This window comes from Stegostoma tigrinum, chromosome 11 (genome assembly GCF_030684315.1).
Source record: "Stegostoma tigrinum isolate sSteTig4 chromosome 11, sSteTig4.hap1, whole genome shotgun sequence".
In the NCBI taxonomy this organism is placed as follows: Eukaryota; Metazoa; Chordata; class Chondrichthyes; order Orectolobiformes; family Stegostomatidae; genus Stegostoma; species Stegostoma tigrinum.
In genome coordinates, this window is record NC_081364.1 from 5,933,761 (window position 1) to 5,959,886 (window position 26,126).

Consider the following 26,126-nt stretch of genomic DNA (forward strand, 5'->3'; position numbering starts at 1 on the left):
AGAGACCAATTATAAGCTTTGCTGAGAAATCTTGCTGGTATTGGATGCTTTGAGTGATACATTCTTAAAAAAAGAGAGATATTAACCCTTTATGACCTGCTTACAATTTTTATTTTCTTTTCTAGATTGTGCTTATTCAGTAAATTGTTCGAACAGTTAGGATAACTGAAGCCATGGCTTTTAGCCCTTTTATGAGCTAAGTGCTCTTGCCACTCATCACCTTGCCTCCCTTCCCCATCCTGGCCTGTCCCCCCCCCCCCGCCATGTTTCTCCCTTCCCATGGCAGTGCCTAAGGTTAAACTGAACTGTTCGTACACACTCCACATCCAATTTGATTGAGAGGTGAACTCCAGACACCATAGTCAGTATTTAATTCGGACAGCAGAGATCTCACCTGCTGGCTGAAAAGTCAGCGAAAGTTCCATTATCTCCTTAGCTCAAGGCATGCTGCACTGAGCTCCAGTCTAGCCAGTTGCACCCCCTTCCTGGGGTCAAGGATCCTCCAGACTGCAGAAATATTTTAGGGTTTATTGAATGATGCGTCCATCTCCCCTGCTGGTTGAATATCCACTTAGGGGCCTCAACTGGCAGTAGGGTGAGAGGGCCGTTTATGAGCGGTACTTAACTGGGGGAGAGGCAAGAAGGTGGTCAGCGTCATCCCATCTGATTAAATATTCTCTGGTATCCAAATGTTTCTTGGGAGGCCATGAAATTGCATCTGTTTCATTTCATTACAGTGATTGATTGCTTGCTTCCACCTCAATAGTATTTCCCATCTCTGTTCCTGCCCCAGCTCAATTCCACCAAAATTCTCATACAGACATTTCTCTCCAGACTCCTGTCTAGACAATGATCCTCTACAAACTATATCTCATCTATTCATTATTAAGTCTAGCTCCCTCCATACTTACTGACTTAACGATCTTTCCAGATATCCCAACAACGTAATTTTAAAATTGACATCTGCACGTTGAAAACCCTTCTTGGTCTTAGCCCTCCCTCTCTCAGTAACATCATCCAGCTTTATAGCCTTTCAAAAAAAATCTGTATTCATCCGGGTATATCTTTATGTAGCTCACATTCCAAACACCCCATTGTATCTTCACTCAGCTTTACTGTAAACTTTGGCATTCATTCATAAATTTCTTCACCTCATCTTCACCTGAGTCTGTCATTTCAAAGCTCCTTAAAATCAGGTTTTTAATCATCTTCTAATACTAATCTTTAGCTGGCTGTCACTTATCGTCTGTTAATACTTTTATATGGGATGCTTTACAGCACTCGATGCTACGTAAATATATTTCTGAGGAAGTCAGACATTGCAGAGTTCAGTCTTGTAGTTTGTAAAAGGGTTAGCTCTGGTGTGCTCAGGGAAACTACTTCAACTATTTTTTGGCCCATAAGCTGCACTGTAAATGCACTTAACTCCTGCATCCAGTACTTATAACTTCTTTTTATGTTTCAGAATTCTTGACCCCTGGGAAACCTGGAGTATTAAAAGTAAAATTGCCGTACACTTTTATCTTATAACAGTGGGAAGGAAGTGAGATCAACGGGAGAATATTTCTTTAAAACAAATACTGCAGTATTGTACTTGGAGTGTGTGTTTTTCCACCTGAAATTATGAAACTGGCCCAAGACAGCAGGTTCCTGAGTACAGAATAGTTCCTAACTTGCATTGGATCTGTTTATTATTGTTTGCAAACTAGGGAAATTATAATTCAGATCATTCACTGATTTCCATGTTAATAGGACCCGATTACCAAGGGGGTGATAACATGACACTGAAACATTCTGGAACTGAAGAGGAGATGTACAAGAGGTAAGACATGCTTGCTTAAACAATCTGTTTTGAAACATTCCCCTGCGAAAACTTGGCCAATATAACTTTCATGTCAGAGAAGTACCATCCTGCTGTGTTTTCTGTGGACAGTATGGTAGATTTTCTACTAAAAATTCTGCAGTTTGATTTCCAAAATTTATACCCATAGCAGTCCACTTCAGCCATTTGATCCTTAGTCAATAATTAACAAAAGATACATTATCTATTATTTATTTAATGATTGTGGCAACTTGGTGTGCACAAATGGCTTCCTATTTATGGCATCAGAAAAATAACAGCACATCAAAAGGAGAAAATAATTACTTGATTGTGAGGTGATTTGCAACAATTGGGGCGTTAGAACTATAAGTTTCTGTTCTTTGTGTGATTTGTGCATAATTTTTTAACAGAAAAATTGGAGATATTACTTTGATTCACTTAAGTAAACAATGCAATGAATAGTATCAGAGATAATGGGAACTGCAGATGCTGGAGAATTCCAAGATAATAAAATGTGAGGCTGGATGAACACAGCAGGCCAAGCAGCATCTCAGGAGCACAAAAGCTGACGTTTCGGGCCTAGACCCTTCATCAGAGAGGGGGATGGGGAGAGGGAACTGGAATAAATAGGGAGAGAGGGGGAGGCGGACCGAAGATGGAGAGTAAAGAAGATAGGTGGAGAGAGTGTAGGTGGGGAGGTAGGGAGGGGATAGGTCAGTCCAGGGAAGACGGACAGGTCAGGGAGGTGGGATGAGGTTAGTAGGTAGCTGGGGGTGCGGCTTGGGGTGGGAGGAAGGGATGGGTGAGAGGAAGAACCGGTTAGGGAGGCAGAGACAGGTTGGACTGGTTTTGGGATGCAGTGGGTGGGGGGGAAGAGCTGGGCTGCACAAAAGCTGACGTTTCGGGCCTAGACCCTTCATCAGAGAGGGGGATGGGGAGAGGGAACTGGAATAAATAGGGAGAGAGGGGGAGGCGGACCGAAGATGGAGAGTAAAGAAGATAGGTACCCGGTGCGGCTTCCTCTACATTGGGGAAACCAAGCGGAGGCTTGGGGACCGCTTTGCAGAACACCTCCGCTCAGTCCGCAACAAACAACTGCACCTCCCAGTCGCAAACCATTTCCACTCCCCCTCCCATTCTCTAGATGACATGTCCATCATGGGCCTCCTGCAGTGCCACAATGATGCCACCCGAAGGTTGCAGGAACAGCAACTCATATTCCGCCTGGGAACCCTGCAGCCATATGGTATCAATGTGGACTTCACCAGTTTCAAAATCTCCCCTTCTCCTACTGCATCCCTAAACCAGCCCAGTTCATCCCCTCCCCCCACTGCACCACACAACCAGCCCAGCTCTTCCCCTCCACCCACTGCATCCCAAAACCAGTCCAACCTGTCTCTGCCTCCCTAACCGGTTCTTCCTCTCACCCATCCCTTCCTCCCACCCCAAGCCGCACCCCCAGTTACCTACTAACCTCATCCCACCTCCTTGACCTGTCCGTCTTCCCTGGACTGTCCTATCCCCTCCCTACCTCCCCACCTACACTCTCTCCACCTATCTTCTTTACTCTCCATCTTCGGTCCGCCTCCCCCTCTCTCCCTATTTATTCCAGTTCCCTCTCCCCATCCCCCTCTCTGATGAAGGGTCTAGGCCCGAAACGTCAGCTTTTGTGCTCCTGAGATGCTGCTTGGCCTGCTGTGTTCATCCAGCCTCACATTTTATTATCATGCAATGAATAGATTTGTTTATTATCCACTGAGTGTGTCATGCTTTCAACTAAAATGTTCTGATGGAATGCCTGAGACCTATTGATATGAGGGACAGGTATTGGACATATTAATTAGAATTAATTGGGTTTGAATTGGTTGTATAAATATGGTGTCCTAGTCATCGGTGGATGTGAATTTTATGGAGTGTGGCTAACAGAAACCAAACTCTTACATTAAAGTGTGGACTTGAATTCTCTTTAAATGCAGCTACATTTTCGAATATAACATGACAATGCCACAATTAATACCCATTCCTGATTGCTTTTGAGATACAGCGGAATGATTGGGTCTTGAGGTGCAGTGTTAATGGCCTTACCTCCTGGGCAGAAGGTCCAGGTTCAATTTCACTTGCACCAAGGTGTGCCATATTCTGCCTGAACAGGTTGATTCAAAATACTCACAACCAAGTGATTTGCAATTAAGAGCTGCCATTTTCTCTAAGTAAAACTAAGGGAATACCCATTTGGACACACTGGGTAAAGATTTTCCTCCTTAGCTCATTGGATTTTGATAACTATTTGGTAGTTTCCCAATTAGTTACTGATACTTTGCATTTTAGAATAAAATCTTGACTATTTGATATCTGAACATAATTTTATTAGTAGGTGTGTTTGGGTCATTGTACACAGGGCGCTTGGATTATTCTTTTAGTAAAATAATCACTGTTACATAATCCTGAAATAAAGTTAACATTTTTGGTGAGCCTAAAGTTAACTTTTGGAACACTTGGCAAATTTTCATTGGAGAGTTGATAGCTAAATTTGTTGCCGCTTTGTGAGGAATCAAGTCCACATGCTGGATGGCACAGTGGTTAAGTGGTTAGTACTGCTGCCTCAGAGCACTAGGGACCTGGGTTTGATTCCACCCTTGGGTGACTGTCTGTGTGGAGTTTGCATGTTCTCCCCATGTCTGTGTGGTTTTCCTCCAGGTGCTCCGATTTCTTTCCACAGTCCAAAGTTGTACAGGTAGATTGGGCAATTTAGCATGGCCAGAGTGTCCAGGGATGTGCAGGCTAGGTGGATTGGCCGTGGGTTATGTGGTGAATATGATATACAGAGTTATGAGGATAGCGTAGGGACTGGGTCTGAGTGGCTCTTCAGAGGATTGCTGTGGACTCAATAGGCCAGATGGCCTGCTTCAACACTGTAGGGATTGTGTTCTGTTCTGTTCCATGATTATGTGGCACTTTCAGCATTTATTTAAAAATAATGCTTACAAGATTAAAAATTTACAGATTGTAATGAAAGGATTAGAAGGAATGATAAAAGCACAAGTAGACATGTTTATCTCGAAAGTCATTGAAGGAAAAATAATTAATTGGTCAGATTGTTACTGAGAGCAAAATTGGGCACCTGCATCCTGTTGGGAAAAGCATTACTCAGGGCTGGTCAATGCTAAATTTGCAGTTTTATTTGTGATGTTACAGGCTGTTTGTAAGATGTTTCCCTGATGCAATGAATGATGCTCATCCATGGCCAAGTCTGAGGTTTGAGCAGTACGTGTAGATCTTTACTCTGTACCTCAGTGCATCACACCTTAGCAGCACTTCTTACTAATTATGTGGCTGCTGAAACGGAAACAAGTACATCTCTGCACGTCCTCTAATCTTGAAAATTATAACAAGACAAAAATCTGCTGTTGCTAGGAATTTGCAGCTAATGCTAAGGATCACGGAAGGGTGTTTTTCCGCTTTGAGCTGAGTTTGCTAACGTGTCAAGGGTCAGGATGACACCAGATGACCAGCAGTCATGACGCGCCCAAGCAATAGCATGTGAGACTAAGGATGTGTACATAAGTTTGTCTGTGACAGTAAGATATCATTTTGTTCCATAAACCTGTTTGAGATTTTCAAGCAAATTGAACCTACACTACTTCTGTAAATATTTTTTATTCATTCATGGGATGTAGGCATTACTGGCTGGGCCGGGATTTATTGCCCGTTCCTAATTGCCTAGAGAGCATTTAAGAGTCAACCACATTACTGTGGGCTTGGAGTCACTTAGAACTAATATAAAACAAAGAACTGCAAAGGTTGGAAATCTGAAGCAAAAACAGAAATTTCTAGAGAGTGTCAGAAGTTGTTGTCAGCATGAAGAAGGGCCACTGGCCTCGAATGTTAACTCTATTTTCTCTCCACAGATGCTACTAGACCCGCTGAGTTGCTCCAGCAATATCTGTTTTTGCTGCACTACTTACTAATCCATTATGTGAGTGGTAATTCTGTGCTAAAGAACACAATGCGGAATATGACAGAGCGTGTAATTTGGCTGTTTACAAGATTGAGATCCAGTCGGGGCTGTTAATATTTCCATAGTATTTTACACTGGAAATGGCAGAAGGATTATATGCAATATAGTGAAAATGCATACATTAATCGCACAGTGAACGAACTCTTACATTAGCATTTGCATTCTTTTGAGACTGTGAAGAGAAGGATGGAATGGCTGGAATATAAAGATTGATGTTCTCTATCTTAGAATGTAAATAAGAGTTTGTTGGCATTTCGGAGAGAGAGGCATAATTCATTCGTGGATTAGGCAGAGACAAAGATGCAGCAGATTCAGAACAGGGACAGTCTTGGAGAGCAACTTCTACAGTGCAGGACAGTACCCTGACATGCAGACCCCATGTTAAGCTGCATCCGTGCGGACTCAGCCATGTAGGTTTATATCCAGTGTGTTAGGGCAATCCGCAAAGGCAATTTAAACAATGATATAGCCACTGTCTTGTGATCCTGACTGTTGCTAACTTAGAGAGATTTCGAGCTAGCAAAGAACTTTTTGGATCACTCTATTTTTAATCTTAGATTGCTGATTTGTGTACAGTTGACTAGAGGTGCTGCAATTTACTTTGCCACTTTTGGATTGGAGAGGAGCAGTTAGGAATGTGAACAAGAGTTCCCATTCCTGATTGTTATAGTGGACTGCTGTTGGGAATTACCTCTGGATATCCTGGGAGAATGGCATATCTACCTGGTCTGTGAGGATAGGAACAAGCTTGTTTTGGCTGTTCATTGGGGTTGGTAGCCTACCAACACATGTTGCCAAATATTTTATGACCGGTGAATACCTGGTAAGAGAACAACAGGTCCTTCTGCAAGAAACTGAAAGGGCGTGTGGAGAGATGAAGGAATTCTATTTTTAACTTGTTTTTAAAATTTGCTTAGAGTCTAGTAATGAGACCTACAGGTGACTGCCTGAATTTAGTTGTTGTATGTAATTATTTAATTTCACTGCTGAATGCCCATGACTTTGATTTTTTCCAGCACTCCCTGTTTGTTCCTGTGTTCTGCTTTCTTCCCTTGAGGGCAGCAAAAATTGCTCATTAAAAGAAACAAAGTAAAAATTTGGTTCCTGTGTATGCTTTTGTTTTAAATGTGTTTATTATTCCATAATGCATACCTCATAGCAATTTAATTTCCAAGTCTCATTGTTATAATAATGTGCAACAAGCAGAGGTTTTGCCAGAGAAGTAGGTTCCAAACACTTTATCCCCTCAAAGGACATACAATTCTTTTCTGCTAATGCACATTCTATTACAATTCTAACTTCCAGAAACAAAGAAGGAATTTGCGAGTCAGGAAGTCTGAAATGAAAATACAAAATTCACAGCAGGTTTGGCAGCATATGAAAGAGCAGTTTTATGTTTTATGAATCATACAAATATAAAACTAGGGTTCTGATGGACGATGTCGCCCTATTCAAATTGGGTTTTCTCTTTCAAATGCTGACTTAATTTGTTCTGTGCATTTCAACCTTTTTTGTTCCTAATTGCTTAGGATGTAAACCTGGTGTTGCTAAATTGGGTGATATACCGTTCTGCAACAGTGAGAAAAGTATACCCTGTACCACATGAGATGTATTCTGCTGCAGTTGTCAATCTGTAATTGTGATGGCCTCTCTCATGCTTAAAACTCACTGTTTACCTAGCTGAAAACATCTGTACACCAGAACAGAAATCAGCCTCTTCAGTAATTTAAAGATCTCAATCATATCTCCTCAAATCTCAAAAAACGAAAATTCCAGTTTACAAAGCATGTGTTAATACTTAAAACTATTTAAACTGTTAAACTGTGTTTAGTCAGGCTTTCCTCTCTAAAAGCTTTTTCAGGGCCTCCATATATTCCTCACCATTTGTGAAGAGCAGAAGTGAACATAATATTCTCAGTGCGCTTGGACCAAAGCTTTGTCCAAAGGAAGAATTGTGCTTCTAGTTTTGCGACAGCCCTTGTTCACTTTGGCAACATTCCCATACTTGTGTTGGATCTTGATCAAATCCCCAAGCTTTTCCCTGCTCAGGCAGTTGTGATCTTTGTTATATAAGATAGTAATATCTGAAAGGGTTAACTGACATTATGAGCAAAACTCTGCTCATCAGGATATAAAGGATTGTTGTGATGCAGTGGTAGTGTTGTTATCTCTGAACCAGGAGATCCTGGATTCAAGTTCCATCTGTTCCAGAGGTGTTCAAGAATAATGTTTCCGAACAAGTTGATTAAAATATTTTATAGAAGAATGTTCACGGAGAACCTAACCAGTTCCCAAATTCTTGTTCTTAGTGTTAACAACAAACTGAATTAGTTATGTCTACATAGTCTTAACTTTAGCCTGTTCTGTTGCAAGAGGCAATCATGCATGTTAGATGTAATGTGAATAGCTATTAAGTAAAATGGAATAAACCCTATTTGCTGTTCAGAGATTGAGCCTATGTCCTGTCTATAACATTGTGTGGACATCCTTCACCAAACAGTGTTGTTAGCTTGAACGAATAACAGCAAGAATTAGTGGTGTGAATCTACCGAAGGCATCCCAGATGGTTTCAGTGGGATCCAACATCACAATAAATTAGTTTAAATATTAACAATATTTTTATTTGGCTTAACTTTGTGTATACTTGAAATTGCTGGAGAAGCAGAGTTATACTATACTACAGGTTTATGGGCATTAAGAACAAAAATTCAGTAAACTCTCAGCAGACCAAGCTAAGCACTAGTGTTAATGTTTTGGGTTAGTGACGTTTAATCGGAAATATTAAATTTTTAGCCCTTCACAAATACTGCCTCACCTGCTGAATGTTGCCAGCACTTTCCTTTTTTTCGGATTTCTCATGTGGAGTTAATCAGATAGGTCAATTTGGAATGGATTAAACATCTAGTTTATCAGTAACTCTCTTAATGTTTCAGTTGATAACTACACTACGCAGCATCAGTCTTGTAGGCCAGAAGAATTCTAAGTTTGCTTTTAGTCTGTTAAGTTGGCAAACTCAGTCAAATAACCTGCTGACACTCGGAAATCAAGCGGGCATTTGCTTTTTATTTTTATGAAATGGAAGTAACTATCTTTTGGTAAGTAGGCTTATTAATGTTATGAATTGCAGCATTGACCTCCCAAACAGGCTTACTTTGAACTGATTGAGCGTTTTTGGTTTTCATTGTCTCTCCTAAAGACATGAATAATGAGGAAAATCAGGCAGATACACAATGGAAATAATAGGACAGAGAACTTGGTTAATTATATTGGAAATGCCTTTTCAGTTATTAACAAGAGCATCTTGCATTTAAATTGAGCCTGTGATGTAGAAGAACTTCACAAGTTCTTCTACTAGAGAATGATAGGGAAAATTTGACGTTGGGAGATACCAGGACAGGTAACCGAAAGCTTAGCTTTTTTCCGTCTTTGCTACAGCCCCTGTGCACTTTTGGCAACGTTTCCATACTTGTCATGGATCCTGATCAAATCCCCGAGCTTTTTCCTGCTCAGACAGTTGTGAACTATGTTATGTAAGATAGTTAATACCTGAAAGATAAGAGAAATGGAGAGATTTTGTGAATGGAATTCCAGAGCTTAAGACCTAGATAGCTGAAGGCATGGCCACCAGCGGTAGATCAGTGAAAATCGTGGAGTTGTAGTACATTTAGTTTGAATTAACATTTAATGCTTGTTTTCACTTTAACACCTGTCCAGACAAATGCCGCATTATGAATAAATTGCCACTTTCTATCTATGGTATCTTTGTGAAGTAACCGCTATCTTTTACATATGACTGATAATGGGAACTGCAGATGCTGGAGAATCCAAGATAATAGAGTGTGAAGCTGGATGAACACAGCAGGCCAAGCAGCATCTCAGGAGCACAAAAGCTGACGTTTCGGGCCGAGGGATGAAGGGTCTAGGCCCGAAACGTCAGCTTTTGTGCTCCTGAGATGCTGCTTGGCCTGCTGTGTTCATCCAGCTTCACACTTTATTATCTTTTACGTATGAGCTTGATTTCCGAGTGTCAGCAGGTTATTTGACTGAGTTTGCCAACATAACAGAGTAAAAGCAAACTTAAAATTCTTCTGGCCTACAGGACTGATGCTGCGTAGTGTAGTTATGAACTGAAACATTAAGAGAGTTACTGATAAACTAGATGTTTAATCAATTCCAAATTGACCTATCTAGTTGAACTCCACATGAGAAACAAGGGCTAAAAGAAAGATTCACCCAAAAGAAAGGAAAGATCCTGCTGATAAGGGTAGTGCGGTTGTATCTGGGATGCCAACTTCTACTTTTGCTGAGTCTGAACACCAACTCTTAAACACTTACTCCTATCTTCCTCTGGACCAGGATCCCAATGCCAAACATTAAGGAGTTGCTTCTGGCACTGACATTGACCTTGTGTCCTCTAGTGATCTACTCACTATAATCCCTCATAGTCACCCTAGCCCTGCACAGCTTGCTTCTACAGCAGTTCTGAGAAAAAGCCTTATTGGACTCTGTTATGAACTCTTTCTCCATCTACAGATTCTGCCATACTTGCTCTGTTTCTCCAGCACTTTAAGTTTTAAGTCAGTAGTATTTGTTGTTAGCTTGCCTAATTCGAGTATCCTCTGCTTTTTGGTTGCACTGCAAATATGGTAAACAATATGTTTGGCTTTAAGAACTGCAAGGGAGAAGGGATTTGAAGCAAACAAAGCCAATGGAGAAATGCAATTCACCATCTTGAACTCCCTGTCATTGCTGCAGGTATGAAAAAGAGGCATTGGCAAAAGAAGAGAAACCCAAGCTTGCTCCACAAGAACAAGTGGTTGCCATTGCTGACCTCAAAGAGCAAGTAATCTCAACTGAGGAGCAGAAGAACATTAAACAGCTTGTAAGTCAACTATGAGGGAAATTACAAACCAAAGGACATAGTTAATAGCATTAGTCATGCCTTTCGAGTTTTTCAGTGCTAGTTTTCTCTTTTTATACGTCCTGAGACTGTACGGTGGTGCTGAGCCATGACACCTTAGCAAAGAGTGCTGAAGCAATTCTCAGGTATCTTACCACTGGCTGCACAATTTGGAAATTCAGTCACCCTGTGCTGCTCTGTACACCTCTCAGTTGACAGGTGATTGATGAAATGTTGATGAGAGGTGAGTACCAGCACCCAAGGACTCACTGGCTTGTGCAGTGTTTTATTAGAAAAATGATGGACTGTCTGTTTCCCAGCCTGGACTCAGTTACTTTAATCTGTTAAGGGTAGCAAATGGGGCATTGTGAATGGCCTCAATGTACAAGGTGTTATGAAATTAACTGGATCATTACTCTCTCTGATGTCCATTGACCTGGGCTGGAAAGTCTGTCTATGGATGTCAGGTGAAAGGAGGCATGCTTGCAGTCATCTTTTATTTGGTTCAATATCCTTCCTACAGTCATAATATTGGCTTACACATGAACAGTGTTTGCTTGAGTGAGGAATGAGGGGGCTACTATATTTGTACCTCAGTGAGAGTCTGTACTTTCCTTTTCCCTTCTTTAAAAATCTGTGTGTTAATTAGGGTCTGTAGGAACTGTTGTATTGGTCAAATGGCAGTGCAATGTTTTCAATTTCTAGATGGCTTGAAAACTGCAGTTGTTAGAGGCCTGATACTGATGTCCCAGGTAATCAGAGCCAATTAAGATTTCGACAGTGAGTTTCTTCTAAACTCTAAACAGCATTGTTATGTTTTTGGTCACATTATTGTGGCTTGGTTGTTTATAATTGGAACTCTTACCTGGTTATTCCTCTGCTTAATGTTGTGTCTTGGTTCCTTCTTGTTGTAAATGAATTCAGCAAGAAGCAAAACTTAAACGTTTGTCTGTACTGATAAGTATGGAAATTCAGTATTCTTGCCTTTTGGGATTATATTTGTATTATAAAACGAAATGCCTTGTTTGTGAAATTCTGTATGCAGACAATTATGTCTAATGTTTTTGATCACGCTATTCCCTTGTAACTCAACTGTTATTGAAGTCAAAATCACAAAGGACTTCAGAGCTTCAATACAAGTCAAGGGAAGTTGATCACAAAGACCAGCTGGTCTGCAGGTGGTTAAAAAATTAATATAAAATAAACCTTGCGTTGTCTAGATATTTCTGAGTTAACCTGTCCTAAGATGATATTTCATGCCTCTGGAGCAGGCAGGACTTGAATTCATATTTCTTGGCTTAGAGCTAGGGACATTGCCTGTCCACCACAAGAACCCTATTACCTTGCATTTCATATGCTTTACAATCCTTGCATTCTGTATATATGTACTGAATTTTACATACATATTTGCCCATAATACTGATGTGCTGTAACATGATATACTGATGATCTTCCAATATCACACTTGTTACTATATTATGGCTTTAAGTTGTGTATTTTGTTCTGTTTTTTGTTTGAAGAGACGTTTTGAGACAAAGGCACCAGGTTCCTTCAAAGCCAATAAGGTAAACAGCTTGAGAGGCACTGAGATTTTTTTATGTTAGAACAATAAAAGCAGCACAAATGGGTGGAGTAAGGCTCCCACAGAACTAGGGTTTTAGTTTAACTCTCACTTGTTGGTGTTTGGAGTTGTTTTGTTTCTCTCAGCCATAGCAAAAAGCTAGAGTTTTCTCTCCCTGCCAGAATTTTCTCTTGGTGCACTTTTCTCGTGGACTGGAGAAACTTCACATGTGAGATGATCTATTTTAGTGAATTTGCCTTTGCCAAGCTTGTGTTAATGGGATGTTACTATGTTGGAACATTTACTATTTAGTAGTTAAATAGTCTATGATTCTGTTAAATTTTCCAGTAGAGTTAAAGTTGTACCAATTCTTCTTTCTTTTATTTGAATTTTAACTGAGTTTAAGCATGAAGTGTGTTTTGCTTAAAGCTGAGTAGAATGACCAATCAAATTATATCTGGAACACAGCACTTTACATCTGCCTTCAAATATATCAAGAAGGCACCTTAGACCATAACTTCTACCTTATTTAAAGGGGGTTTGGTCTTGCCCATAACACATTGTGATGAGACGTGGGCCATGTAGTACTGAAGAATTGAATGAACTTTTATTACGGCACCTGATATTTATGTGTGTACATAACAGTCACAGATACTGGTGTGTCTGGGTCAAGCAAAGCAATGCAAATGTACTATGGCAGGCTTCTCTGAGTGTGTCAAGAGAATAGAGTTCAGTTGTTCATTCACAAAAAGGCTTCTTCTATGGCAACCCATTGCCATGAACATCGGGAAAGGCAGTTTTCAACTGATGTATACCACGTACACAAGGAGCAAGAGGATAACTAGGGGAAAAAGTAGCTCCAGTCAAGGACAAAGGAGAGAATTTATACATGGAGCTGGAGGATGTAGGTGAAATCCTTAAGTGAATACTTTGCATTGGTAGTCACAAAGGAGAAGAACATGGTGGATGGTGAATACAGAGAAAGGTGTGTTGATACTCCAGGCCATGTTGATAGCATAAAAGTGATATTTGGTGTTTTGAAAAACATTAAGGCAGACAGGTCCCAGGATCTGATGGAGTCTATCCCACAGTACTGAGGAAGGTGAGGGAGGAAATTGCTGGAGCCTTGTATGAAATCTTTGTATCCTCTTTAGTCATAGGAGAGGTCCTAGAGGACTGGAATAGCCAATATTGTTCCTTTAAGAAGGGCCACAGGGATAATTACAGGCCAGTAATATAGACTTATTAGTGATAGGCAGCGTGGCTTTGAGTGGGGGAGATCGAATCTCAAACTTAATGAGTTTTTCAAGGAAATGACAAAAATGATTAATGAGGGTATGGTGGTTGATGTTGGCTACAGAGACTTTAGCAATGCCTTTGACAAAGTTTCCCATGGCAAGTTGTCGCAGAAAGTGAAGTCACGTGGGATCTGCAGTAAGCTGGTACGACAGATTCAGAACTGGCTTGGTGACAAAAGACAGAGAGCAGCGATGGAAAGGTGCCATTCTGGCTGGAATTCTGCAACTGATGGTGTTCCTATAAGGAAGATGTAAGTAGTCTGGCAACTTTTCAGACGACACAAAGATTGTGGGACTTGCGGATAGTGAGGAGGATTTCCAGAGGAAATGGCAGGATATAGATACACTGGAAATTTGGGCGGGAAAAAAGGCACGTAGATTTAATCCAAACAAATTTGTATCATTTATTGTCACACGTATTCAATATAAAATGCAATGAAAAATGTGTACCGTTGCCATACACCATGCATAGGCACAATTCACATTAACTTAGACTAAAATAGAGAAAGATAACTTAAAGAGAGCCCAACTTTTCCTTCTCTGCTGCTACAGTCCCTCTTCCTAGCCCATGCCATGTCATTGCCAGGGGCCCACTCTGAGGAAATGAGAGGCCTGCTCCAGGCTTCGCATGCCGGCCAACTCTGCAACCATGCTGCTACCACTCTAGGACCCATTGAAGCTGCCTTCCAACTGAAGAGCTCTCTTTCATCAAGCAGCATCAGAGGAGCAGGAAGGCTGCCGTTTCGGGCCCTTCTTCAGAAGGATCTAGGCCAGAAACGTCAGCCTTTCTTGCTCCTCTGACGCTGCTTGGACTGCTGTGTTCATCCAGCTCTACATCTTGCTGTCTCAGATTCTACAGCATCTGCAGTTTCTACAATCTCTGAAGCTCGTTTTATCAGGTTGGCTTTGAGAAAGAAGAAGTGGGAGAAGGGAAAAGAAAAGCAAAATGCGGACAAAGAGGACAAGCCCAGGCACAGGACCCTGGACAGATGCAATGTTTGGAGGGCCTAATGCAGGAGGGAAGTTTACAGAAAATGGCAGAAACTTTAGAAGTATTAACATACAGAGAGACCTAAGTGGACTGGTCACATTTCCCTGAAAGTGGCAACACACGTGGGTAAGGTGGTCAAGAACGCGGATAACATTCTTGCCTTCATCTTTTGGGACGTAGAGTATAAAATTGTCAAGTCATGTTGCAGCTGTATAGAACTTTAGTTAGGCCGCATTTGGAATATTGAGTACAGTTCTGATCACCGCAGTGCCAGAAGGATGTGGCAGTTTTGGAGAGGGCACAGAAAAGGTTTACCAAGATGTTGCGTGGTTTGGAGTGTATTAGTGATGAAGAGAGATTGGACAAACTTAGTTCGCAACAAACAACTGCACCTCCCAGTCGCAAACCATTTCCACTCCCCCTCCCATTCTCTTGATGACATGTCCATCATGGGCCTCCTGCACTGCCACAATGATGCCACCCGAAGGTTGCAGGAACAGCAACTCATATTCCGCCTGGGAACCCTGCAGCCATATGGTATCAATGTGGACTTCACCAGTTTCAAAATCTCCCCTTCCCCCACTGCATCCCTAAACCAGCCCAGTTCATCCCCTCCCCCCACTGCACCACACAACCAGCCCAGCTCTTCCCCCCCACCCACTGCATCCCAAAACCAGTCCAACCTGTCTCTGCCTCCCTAACCGGTTCTTCCTCTCACCCATCCCTTCCTCCCACCCCAAGCCGCACCCCCAGCTACCTACTAACCTCATCCCACCTCCTTGACCTGTCCGTCTTCCCTGGACTGACCTATCCCCTCCCTACCTCCCCACCTACACCCTCTCCACCTATCTTCTTTACTCTCCATCTTCGGTCCGCCTCCCCCTCTCTCCCTATTTATTCCAGTTCCCTCCCCCCATCCCCCTCTCTGATGAAGGGTCTAGGCCCGAAACGTCAGCTTTTGTGCTCCTGAGATGCTGCTTGGCCTGCTGTGTTCATCCAGCCTCACATTTTATTATCTTGGACAAACTTGGTTTGTTTTCACTTGAATGGTGGGATTGAGAAAAGTTTACCTGATAGACGTTTACAACATTATGAGAAATATGGATAGAAAAGAGAAGTGTTAATTACTGGGAGATGTGGGTTTAAGCTAAAAGTCGGAAAGTTTAAAGAAGATGTGAGAGGCGAATTTTTACACAGGGTGGTAATTAGCACCTTGAATGAGCTGCCAGAGGAAGTGGTCAAAGCAGGTACAATAACAGGTACATTGACAGATACATGAATAGGCAGGGAATGGAGGGATACAGACCTCATAGAGGCAAAAGGTTTTTAGTTTTGTAAGGTGTCATGTATTGGTACAGTCTGGGTGGGCCAAAAAGGGCTGTTCCTACACTGTACTGTTCTTTGAAAATCTCAGGAGTAGTGCCACGTTATGTAGTGGTTTCTGATATAAGGCATGCTTGCAGATTAGTCATCCACACATGTGCAGAACCAGTTATTTGTTATGGGAAGAGATTGTACATTTCTGGTTGCAGCGGGAGCTTGGAGCAGGAGCCTGTCGGGAAGCCGGTGAGTCACTGTTTTTGAATCTATGAAAAGCTTACCTTGACTGTCGGTGCCTTCCATTTCTGGTTGCAGCAGCAGTGCGAGTGGGCGCTTGGAGCAGGAGCCTGTCGGGAAGCCGGTGAGTCACTGTTTTTGAATCTTTGAAAGGCTTACCTCGTGAATAGGCGGAGGTGCGCTGAGCAGGAGCTGACACGGGACTGGTGAGTGAGTGAGGTAATATATTTATGTGGTTGCATTACCCGAAACACTACCCGGGTAATGTCTCCCACCCATCCTCCTCCTCTAACCAAAAAAAAGGTTCTGTGTGCCTGATTGGTAAGGTAACAAGTTTATTTTTTATTCTTTATTTTTCAACAGTCTCTTTGGGAATTTAGAATAATGGGAACGGAGGTCAGGGCAGTTGAATGTTCCTCCTGCAGAATGTGGGAGGTAAGGGTCACCACTAGTGTCCCTGCTGACTACATCTGTGGGAAGTGCACCCAACTCCAGCTCCTTGAAAACCGCGTTAGGGAACTGGAGCTGGAGCTGGATGAACTTCGGATCATTTGGGAGGCAGAGGGGATTATTGAGAGGAGTTATAGGGAGGTAGTCACTCCTCAAGTACAGGAAAAAGGCACATGGGTTATGGTCAGGGGACGGAAAGGGAACCGGCAGGCAGGGCAGGGACCCCTGTGGCCATTCCCCTCAACAATAAGTATACCGTTTTGGATACTGTTGGGGGGGACGACTTACCAGGGGAAAGCAGTGGGGCACAGGTCTCTGGCACAGAGTCTGTCCCTGCTGCTCAGAAGGGAAGGGGGAAGAGGAGCAGGGCATTAGTCATTGGGGACTCCATAGTTAGGGGGACAGATAGGAGGTTCTGTGGGGACGAGAGAGACTCATGGTTGGTGTGTTGCCTCCCAGGTTCCAGGGTGCGTGATGTCTCTGATTGTGTTTTTGGGATCCTTAAGGGGGAAGGGGAGCAGCCCCAAGTCGTGGTCCGCATTGGTACCAACGACATAGGTAGGAAGAGAGATGGGGATTTAAGGCAGAAATTCAGGGAGCGAGGATGGAAGCTGAGAGCTAGGATGAACAGAGTTGTTGTCTCTGGTTTGTTGCCCGTGCCATGTGCTAGTGAGGTGAGGAATAGGGAGAGAGAGGAGTTGAACACGTGGCGACAGGGATGGTGCAGGAGGGAGGGTTTTGGATTCTTGGATAATTGGGGCTCTTTCTGGGGTATGTGGGACCTCTACAAACAAGATGGTCTTCACCTGAACCAGAGGGGTACCGATATCCTGGGGAGGGGGGAACGTTTGCTAAGGCTATTCGGGTGGGTTTAAAGTAATTCAGCAGGGGGATGGGCACCAAAATTGTAGTTCGACTATAGAAAAGGTTGAGAGTAGGGTGGTTTGAAATAAAGTTGCAGGGAAGCAAGATGGCACCGGCAAGCAAGAAGTTGGTTTGAAGTGTGTCTACTTCAATGCCAGGAGCGTCCGGAATAAGGTGGGTGAACTTGCAGCATGGGTTAGTACCTGGGACTTCGATGTGGCCAATTCGGAGACATGGATAGAGCAGGGACAGGAATGGTTGTTGCAGGCTCCGGGATTTAGATGTTTCAGTAAGAACAGAGAAGATGGTAAAAGGGGCGGAGGTGTGGCATTGTTGGTCAAGGACAGTATTACAGTTGCAGAAAGGATGTTTGGGGACTCATCAACTGAGGTAGTATGGGCTGAGGTTAGAAACAGGAAAGGAGAGGTCATCCTGTTGGGAGTTTTCTATAGGTCTCTGAATAGTTCCAGAGATGTAGAGGAAAGGATAGCAAAGATGATTCTCGATAGGAGTGAGAGAGACAGGGTAGTTGTCATGGGGGACTTCACCTTTCTAAATATTGACTGGGAACACTGTAGTTCGAGTACTATAGATGGGTCAGTTTTTGTCCAGTGTGTGCAGGAGGGCTTCCTGACACAGTATGTAGATAGGCCAACAAGGGGCGAAGCCACATTAGATTTGGTACTGGGTAATGAGCCTGGCCAGGTGTTAGATTTGGAAGTAGGCGAGCACTTTGGTGATAGTGATCACAATTCTGTTATGTTTACTTTAGTGATGGAAAGGGATAGGTGTATACCACTGGGCAAGAGTTATAGCTGGGTGAAAGGCAATTACGATGAGATTAGGCAAGATTTAGGGAGCGTAGGATGGGAAAGGAAACTGCAGGGGATGTGCACATTAGAAATGTGGAGCTTATTCAAGGAAAAGCTCCTGTGTGTCCGAGATAAGTATGTACCTGTCAGGCAGGGAGGAAGCTGTAGAGTGCGGGAGCCGTGGTTTACGAAGGAGGTGGAATCTCTGGTCAAGAGGAGGAAGAAGGCTTATGTTAGGATGAGATGTGAAGGCTCAGGTAGGGCACTTGAGGGCTACGATGTAGCCAGGAAAGACCTAAAGAGAGAGCTCAGAAGAGCCAGGAGGAGACATGAGAAGTTGTTGGCGGATAGGATCAGGGTAAACCCTAAGGCTTTCTATAGATATTTAAGGAATAAAAGAATGATGAAAATAAGATTAGGCCCATTCAAGGATTGTAGTGGTAAGTTGTGTGTGGAGTCAGATGAGATAGGGGAAGCGCTAAATGAATATTTTTCAACAGTATTCACTCTAGAAAACGACAATGTTGTCGAGGAGAGTACTGAGATACAGGCTACTAGACTAGGTGGGCTTGAGGCTCACAAGGAAGAGGTATTAGAAATCCTTCAGAGGGTGTAGATAGATAAGTCCCCTGGGCCAGATGGGATTTATCCTCGGATCCTCTGGGAAGTCAGGGAGGAGATTTCCGAGCCTTTGGCATTGATCTTTAACTCGTCATTTGTCTACAGGAATAGTGCCAGATGACTGGAGGATAGCAAATGTGGTTCCCCTGTTCAAGAAGGGGAGTAGAGACAACCCTGGTAATTATAGACCAGTGAGCCTTACCTCAGTAGTTGGTAAAGTGTTGGAAAAGGTTATAAGGGATAGGATTTATAATCATCTAGAAAAGAATAATTTGATTAGGGATAGTCAGTACGGTTTTGTGAAGGGAAGGTCGTGCCTCACAAACCTTATTGAGTTCTTTTGAGAAGGTGACCAAACAGGTAGATGAGAGTAAACCGGTTGATATGGTGTATATGGATTTCAGCAAAGCGTTCAATAAGGTTCCCCACAATAGGCTATTGTACAAAATGCGGAGGAATGGAATTGTGGGAGATATAGCAGTTTGGATCGGAAATTGGCTTGCTGAAAGAAGACAGAGGGTGGTGGTTGATGGGAAATGTTCATCCTGGAGACCAGTTACTAGTGGTGTACCGCAAGGGTCGGTATTGGGTCCACTGTTGTTTGTCATTTTTATCAATGACCTGGATGAGGGCGTAGAAGGATGGGTTAGTAAATTTGCAGTCGACACTAAGGTCGGTGGAGTTGTGGATAGTGACGAAGGATGCTGTAGGTTGCAGAGAGACATAGATAAACTGCAGAGCTGGGCTGAGAGGTGGCAAATGGAGATTAATGCAGACAAGTGTGAGGTGATGCACTTTGGTAGGAGTAACCGGAAGGCAAAGTACTGGGCTAATGGTAAGATTCTTGGTAGTGTAGATGAGCAGAGATATCTCGGTGTCCATGTACACAGATACTTGAAAGTTGCCACCCAGGTTGACAGGGCTGTTAAGAAGGCATACAGTGTTTTAGCTTTTATTAATAGAGGGATCGAGTTCCGGAACCAAGAGGTTATGCTGCAGCTGTACAAAACTCTGGTGCGGCCGCACTTGGAGCATTTTGTACAGTTCTGGTCACCGCATTATAAGAAGGATGTGGAAGCTTTGGAAAGGGTGCAGAGGAGATTTACTAGGATGTTGCCTGGTGTGGAGGGAAGGTCTTACGAGGAAAGGCTGAGGGACTTGAGGCTGTTTTCGTTAGAGAGAAGAAGGTTGAGAGGTGACTTAATTGAGACATATAAAATAATCAGAGGGTTAGATAGGATGGATAGGAAGAGCCTTTTTCCTAGGATGGTGACGGCGAGCAGGAGGGGGCATAGCTTTAAATTGAGGGGTGAAAGATATAGGACAGATGTCAGAGGTAGTTTTTTTACTCAGAGTAGCAAGGGAATGGAACGCTTTGCCTGCAACGGTAATAGATTCGCCAACTTTAGGTACATTTAAGTCGTCATTGGACAAGCATATGGACGTACATGGAATAGTGTAGGCTAGATGGGGTTGAGATCGGTATGACAGGTCGGCACAACATGGAGGGCCGAAGGGCCTGTACTGTGCTGTAATGATCTGTGTTCTATGTTCTATTTGTAGTAAAGTATTTGAAATAGTTGTTGAACTGGCCTACCAGTCTGTCTGGACACATGTTCACACTTGAATGGAATTTAAAATGAATATTTTTGGAATTTGTTTTTCCCTTGTATGACTTAGCTAGGTCTCAGATTCTAGATGCAAATGGATAAGTTTCATGACAAAAGAGGGATTCCTCTGCTCTTTCAGTCGATGAAACATCTGAACCTAAAGGAAAAAAGAGCATGAGCTGTTCAGAGAAAGTACAATGAGAGCCATCTGGGCTTTGGATTTTTATGGACAGGAATTATCTCATCTGCAGAAAGAAGTAGGCAAACACTGTGATGGTACCATATCAGATGCCATTTACAGTTGAAACATCATCTCTTCCAAACAAGCACATTCAGTACTTCAAAAGATTGAGAAAACAAAACATCAAGCAGAATCAACATCTGATGGAATATCAGAGATCATGGGAACTGCAGATGCTGGAGAATTCCAAGATAATAAAATGTGAGGCTGGATGAACACAGTAGGCCAAGCAGCATCTCAGGAGCACAAAAGCTGACGTTTCGTGCCTAGACCTCACATTTTATTATCTGATGGAATATGTAAGGGTGTCAGATTGTGATGCAGAGGCTAAGTACTTCTACAAAATTCCACTTTCTGCTAATACAGTGAAATGACGAATTATTGAATGTCTGTTGATATTGAGGGAGGTGCTGCACTAGAAGTTAGCCACAGTGAGAAGTTTGCTTTGCAGAAGCTTTGTTGAAGCTACCAAACAGGACTACTTGCATACCAAACAGCGTAGATAACAAGAGATAATGGGAACTGCAGATGCTGGAGAATCCAAGATAATAAAGTGTGAAGCTGGATGAACACAGCAGGCCAAGCAGCATCTCAGGAGCACAAAAGCTGACGTTTCGGGCCTAGACCCTTCATCAGAGAGGGGGATGGGGTGAGGATTCTGGAATAAATAGGGAGAGAGGGTGAGGTGGACCGAAGATAGAGAGGAGCGTATAGCTGGGGAGGTAAGGTGGGATGAGGTTAATAGGTAGGAAATGGAGGTGCGGCTTGGGGTGGGAGGAAGGGATGGGTGAGAGGAAGAACAGGCTAGGGAGGCAGAGACAGGCTGGACTGGTTTTGGGATGCAGTGGGGGGAGGGGACGAACTGGGCTGGTTTTGGGATGTGGTGGGGGAAGGGGAGATTTTGAAGCTGGTGAAGTCCACATTGATACCATTGGGCTGCAGGGTTCCCAAGTGGAATATGAGTTGCTGTTCCTGCAACCTTTGGGTGGCATCATTGTGGCACTGCAGGAGGCCCATGATGGACATGTCATCTAAAGAATGTGTGGGGGAGTGGAAATGGTTTGCGACTGGGAGGTGCAGTTGTTTATTGTGAACCGAGCGGAGGTGTTCTGCAAAGCGGTCCCCAACCTCCGCTTGGTTTCCCCAATGTAGAGGAAGCCACACCGGGTACAGTGGATACACTGTACCACATTGGCAGATGTGCAAGTGAACCTCTGCTTAATGTGGAAAGTCATCTTGGGGCCTGGGATGGGGGTGTGGGAGGAGGTGTGGGGGCAAGTGTAGCACTTCCTGCAGTTGCAGGGGAAGGTGCCGGGTGTGGTGGGGGTGGAGGGCAGTGTGGAGCGAACAAGGGAGTCACGGAGATAGTGGTCTCTCCGGAAGGCAGACAAGGGTGGGGATGGAAAAATGTCTTGGGTGGTGGGGTCGGATTGCAGATGGCGGAGGTTTTGGAGGATGATGCGTGTGTATCCGGAGGTTGGTGGGGTGGTGTGTGAGAACGATGGGGATCCTCTTTGGGCGGTTGTGGCGGGGGCGGGGTTTGAAGGATGTGTTTTGTTTCGGTCCTTGAAGAACTTGGACATCTGGGATGTGTGGGAGTGGAATGCCTCATCGTGGGAGCAGATGCGGCGGAGGCGGAGGAATTGGGAATAGGGGATGGAATTTTTGCAGGTGGGTAGGGTAGCTGTGGGAGTCAGTGGGCTTGAAATGGACATCAGTTACAAGCTGGTTGCCTGAGATGGAGACTGAGAGGTCCAGGAAGGTGAGGGATAGCAAGTTGGAGGCAGAACTAAGCAATACCACAACCAACAGGTCAGACCTAAGGTCTCCAGTCCGGCTACATCCAGTCATGAATGGTGGTGAGCAATTAAACTACTCACTGGAGGAGGAGGAGGCTCCACAGATATCCCTATCCTCAGTAATGAGGGAAACGACACAACAGTGCAAAAGATAAAACTGAAGCAATCACAGCAATCTTCTGCCAGATGTGCCCAGTGGATGATCTATCCCCACCTTCACAGGTGCCTGTCTTCAGCCAATTCAATCTACTCCACATTATATCAAGAGATGGTGGAGGCACTGGATGTTGCAAAAGCAATGGGCCCTGACAACATTCCAGCAATAGTATTGAAGACTTGTGTCCTGGAACTTGCCGCTTCCCTAGTTGAGCTCTTCCCGTATTGTTGCAACACCTAACATCTACCCAAAAGCATGGAATACTGCCCAGATATGTCCTGTACACAAAATAGGACAAATCCACCCGGTCTATCACAGCTCTTTCATTCTACTCTTGATCATTAGCAGGGTGATGATGGTGTCATCAACATTGCTATTAAGCAGCACATGTAGAGCAATAACCTGCTCAGTGACGCCCACTTTGGGTTCCGCCAGGGTCACTCAACTCCTGACCTCATTACAGCCTTGGTTCAAACATAGACAAAAGAGCTGGACCCCAGAGAGAGTGACAGCCCTTGATATCAAGGCTGCATTTGACTGACTGAGACATCAAGGACCCCTAGCAAAACTGGTATCAATGGGAATCAAACTGTCTGCTGGTTGGAGTCACATCTGACCCAAAGAAAAAGATGATCGTGGTTGTTGAAGGTCAGTCATCTCACTCAGCGATTTCTCTGCAGGCCTCCTCAGGGTAACACCTAAGCCCAAGCATCTTTAGCTGCTTCCTAAATGATTTTCCTTCCAGAAGTAGGGATGAACACCATTTGTGACTCCTCAGATACTGAAGCAGTCCACGTTCAAATGCAGTAAGATCTGGCAAATATCCAGGCTTGGGCCTTTCTTGTGTCCCATACACACCAGCAGCTTGCTCTCTGACTGTCCACGATGAAGCAGGTCTGTTGATCAGACTTCAAGTCTTGCACACTGACTCATTCTATTGTCTGCCAGACTTCTTGCCATCCCTATTCTTGTGGTGCTTCCAGAGACTGCTGCTTAACATTGTAGAATGAAAGCAGGCAGTGTGCTGCTGCTGTGAATTGGGTTGTGATCCGACCTTGATCCCAACTTCCAGAAATGTTCAAAATTGAAAAGGTTCAACTCACCTCGTGCAATAGGCGGAGGGATAAGAAATATTGTAGTAAGTTGCTTCTCATAAAAAAAATTATCAAGGTCTCACAAGAATGTAGCAACACCCTAAGAGAGTTCCCAGATTTTTAAAAAATTGTCCTCCTGTCTGTAACTGTTTCCTGATTCACCTCGTCTTCTCTCTCTTATTTTTCAACTTTGAAGTTTTGCATGATGGACTTGTGAGCTAAACTGATATTCTGGTCCATTTAATGACCTTGAAGTGTTGCTCTGCCTTCCCGTAGTCGAGCAGATTATGGCATGAAATGGAAAACGGGGAATGGAAATATAAGAAGGGTGGGTTAGAAGTCATATCAAAGGAATACTGATAGATACTGTACCAGCGATCAGAATTGAGCTTTATATGTGTGGCACCTTGGTTAATTGGAACTACTCTCCTCTCAGATTAGATTTGTGTGCAACTCCAGGATTTAATTGCTTAATCTAGACAGACGTTGCACTGAGTGAGTACTGCACTTTCTGAAATGCCATCGATTGGATGAGTTGTTAAATCGAGTTCCTGACTGCGTGTTCTAGTCATTCAGGTAGTTCTGAATGATCCCTTGGCACAAATAACAGACCGTCCTTCTGATCTGCTCTCTGTTTTCCAACTCATAAAATTAAAATAAATTGATAACTCGATGATTCATCTTGTGTGTGGAAGGTAAAGTTGCAAATGGATGCTTTGTTTCCTTAAATAATGTGAAAATTGTATTCTAAAAATTTAATCCATCCTGTGTTAACGAATGTGATGAGGAGCCATATAAGTGCAATTTTTTTTAACATGTACATTGTGTCTAACACGGTCTGCTCAATAACTGCCTCCTGTGCTATAAGATTTTCTGGTTGAGACGCTTGCCTTGTGATGGAATTTCAGAAACTATTTCATGCAGTTGAAATTTTTATAACATGAAGTACCTATTTTAACTGTCAAGAGGCATCTAGCAGAATACATCTTTATTCTGATCTTGCAGTCTGGCAATGTAATGAAGTGCTGGTAGTTACAAGTTTGCAATAAAGGTGAGAGTGATTTGAGTTGGTGAATGTTTTCAGCTCAAAATGTTGACTTTGCTGCAACTCGGATGCTGTCTGACCTGCTGTGCTTTTCCAGCTCCACATTTGTTGACTCTAGCTTCCAGCATCTGCAGTCCTTACTGTTTTCAAGGATTTTATTTATGTTGTTATTTACGTATGCTGTTCATGATCTCAGGATATCAAAATGTTCTTTTGCAGGCAATGAAGTACTTTTAATGTGGAATTGCTGCTGTAATGTCGGAAACATAGTAGCCAATTTACATGCATCAACTCTCACAAACAGCAGTGTGATGACCCAATCATCTGGTTTGCCTGAAGGATTGACTTTTTTGGTTCTTTACAGTATACTGATATCAAATACGTTTGAGAAAATTGAGCAGCTGGTAACCCTGCAATATGTATAGAAAGCCTGTGAACTTTATTTTGAGACTCTAACCTTGCTTGCATATGTTGTCGGTCCACCTTTTTTCTCCTCTTTGTGAGACCCCATTCATTGAACAGTAATGTGGTTCACTGGTACACTGATGCTTGTATTTTTAATAATCAGGGCTGGACTTCAGAGTATAAATATAATTTTTGAAGCAAAAGCAATCTAAATTTAATGTGATTAAAACTGAAGTATTACAAGATAAAGCTTTGTAAAATGTGTTTCCTTAACTCAACAATACAGGTTGTAACAATGTTCCTTCTTTTTTAAAATTTGATTTGATTTATCATTATCACATGTATTTAGGTACAGTGAAGAGTATTGTTTTGCCTGCAATACAGGCAGATCATACCATATAAAGTGCATTAGGGTAATAGAACAGAGTGGGGAACACAGTGATACGACTGCACAGAAGGTGCATACAGTGCAAGATCGAATTTAAATTTAAAATTTGAGAAATCTATTCAAAGTTTTTAGTAACAGCAGGGAAGAAGCTGTTCTTGAATCTGTTGGTATGAGCGTTTAAACTTTTTTATCTTCAGCCTGATGGAAGAGCTTATAACCAGGGTGGGAGAGGTCTTTGCTGATGTTGGCTGGCTTCCCAAACAGCAAAAAGTATAGATCATAGATTATAGAATCCCTGGAGTGTGGAAACAGGCCCTTCAGCCCAACAAGTCCAGACTGACCCTCGGAGCTTCCCACCCAGACCCATCCCCCTATAACCCACCTCATGTACACATCCCTGAACACTACAGGCAATTTAGCACGACCAGTCCACCTAGCCTGCACATCTTTGGACTTTGGGAGGAAACAGGAGGACCTGGAGGAAACACATGCA

General features: G+C 43.1%; 1 protein-coding gene across 2 annotated transcripts in view; it reads left to right on the plus strand.

The window, feature by feature from the left end:
- Nucleotides 1-26,126, plus strand: part of LOC125460468 (MICOS complex subunit mic25-a-like) — a 470,470-nt gene that overhangs the window by 28,460 nt on the left and 415,884 nt on the right. For both annotated transcript variants that reach the window (XM_048547985.2, XM_059649634.1), the window contains exons 3-4: nucleotides 1,753-1,822; nucleotides 10,596-10,722. In XM_048547985.2, coding sequence (XP_048403942.2) covers nucleotides 1,753-1,822; nucleotides 10,596-10,722 — 197 coding nt within the window. The remainder of the gene's footprint in view (nucleotides 1-1,752; nucleotides 1,823-10,595; nucleotides 10,723-26,126) is intronic.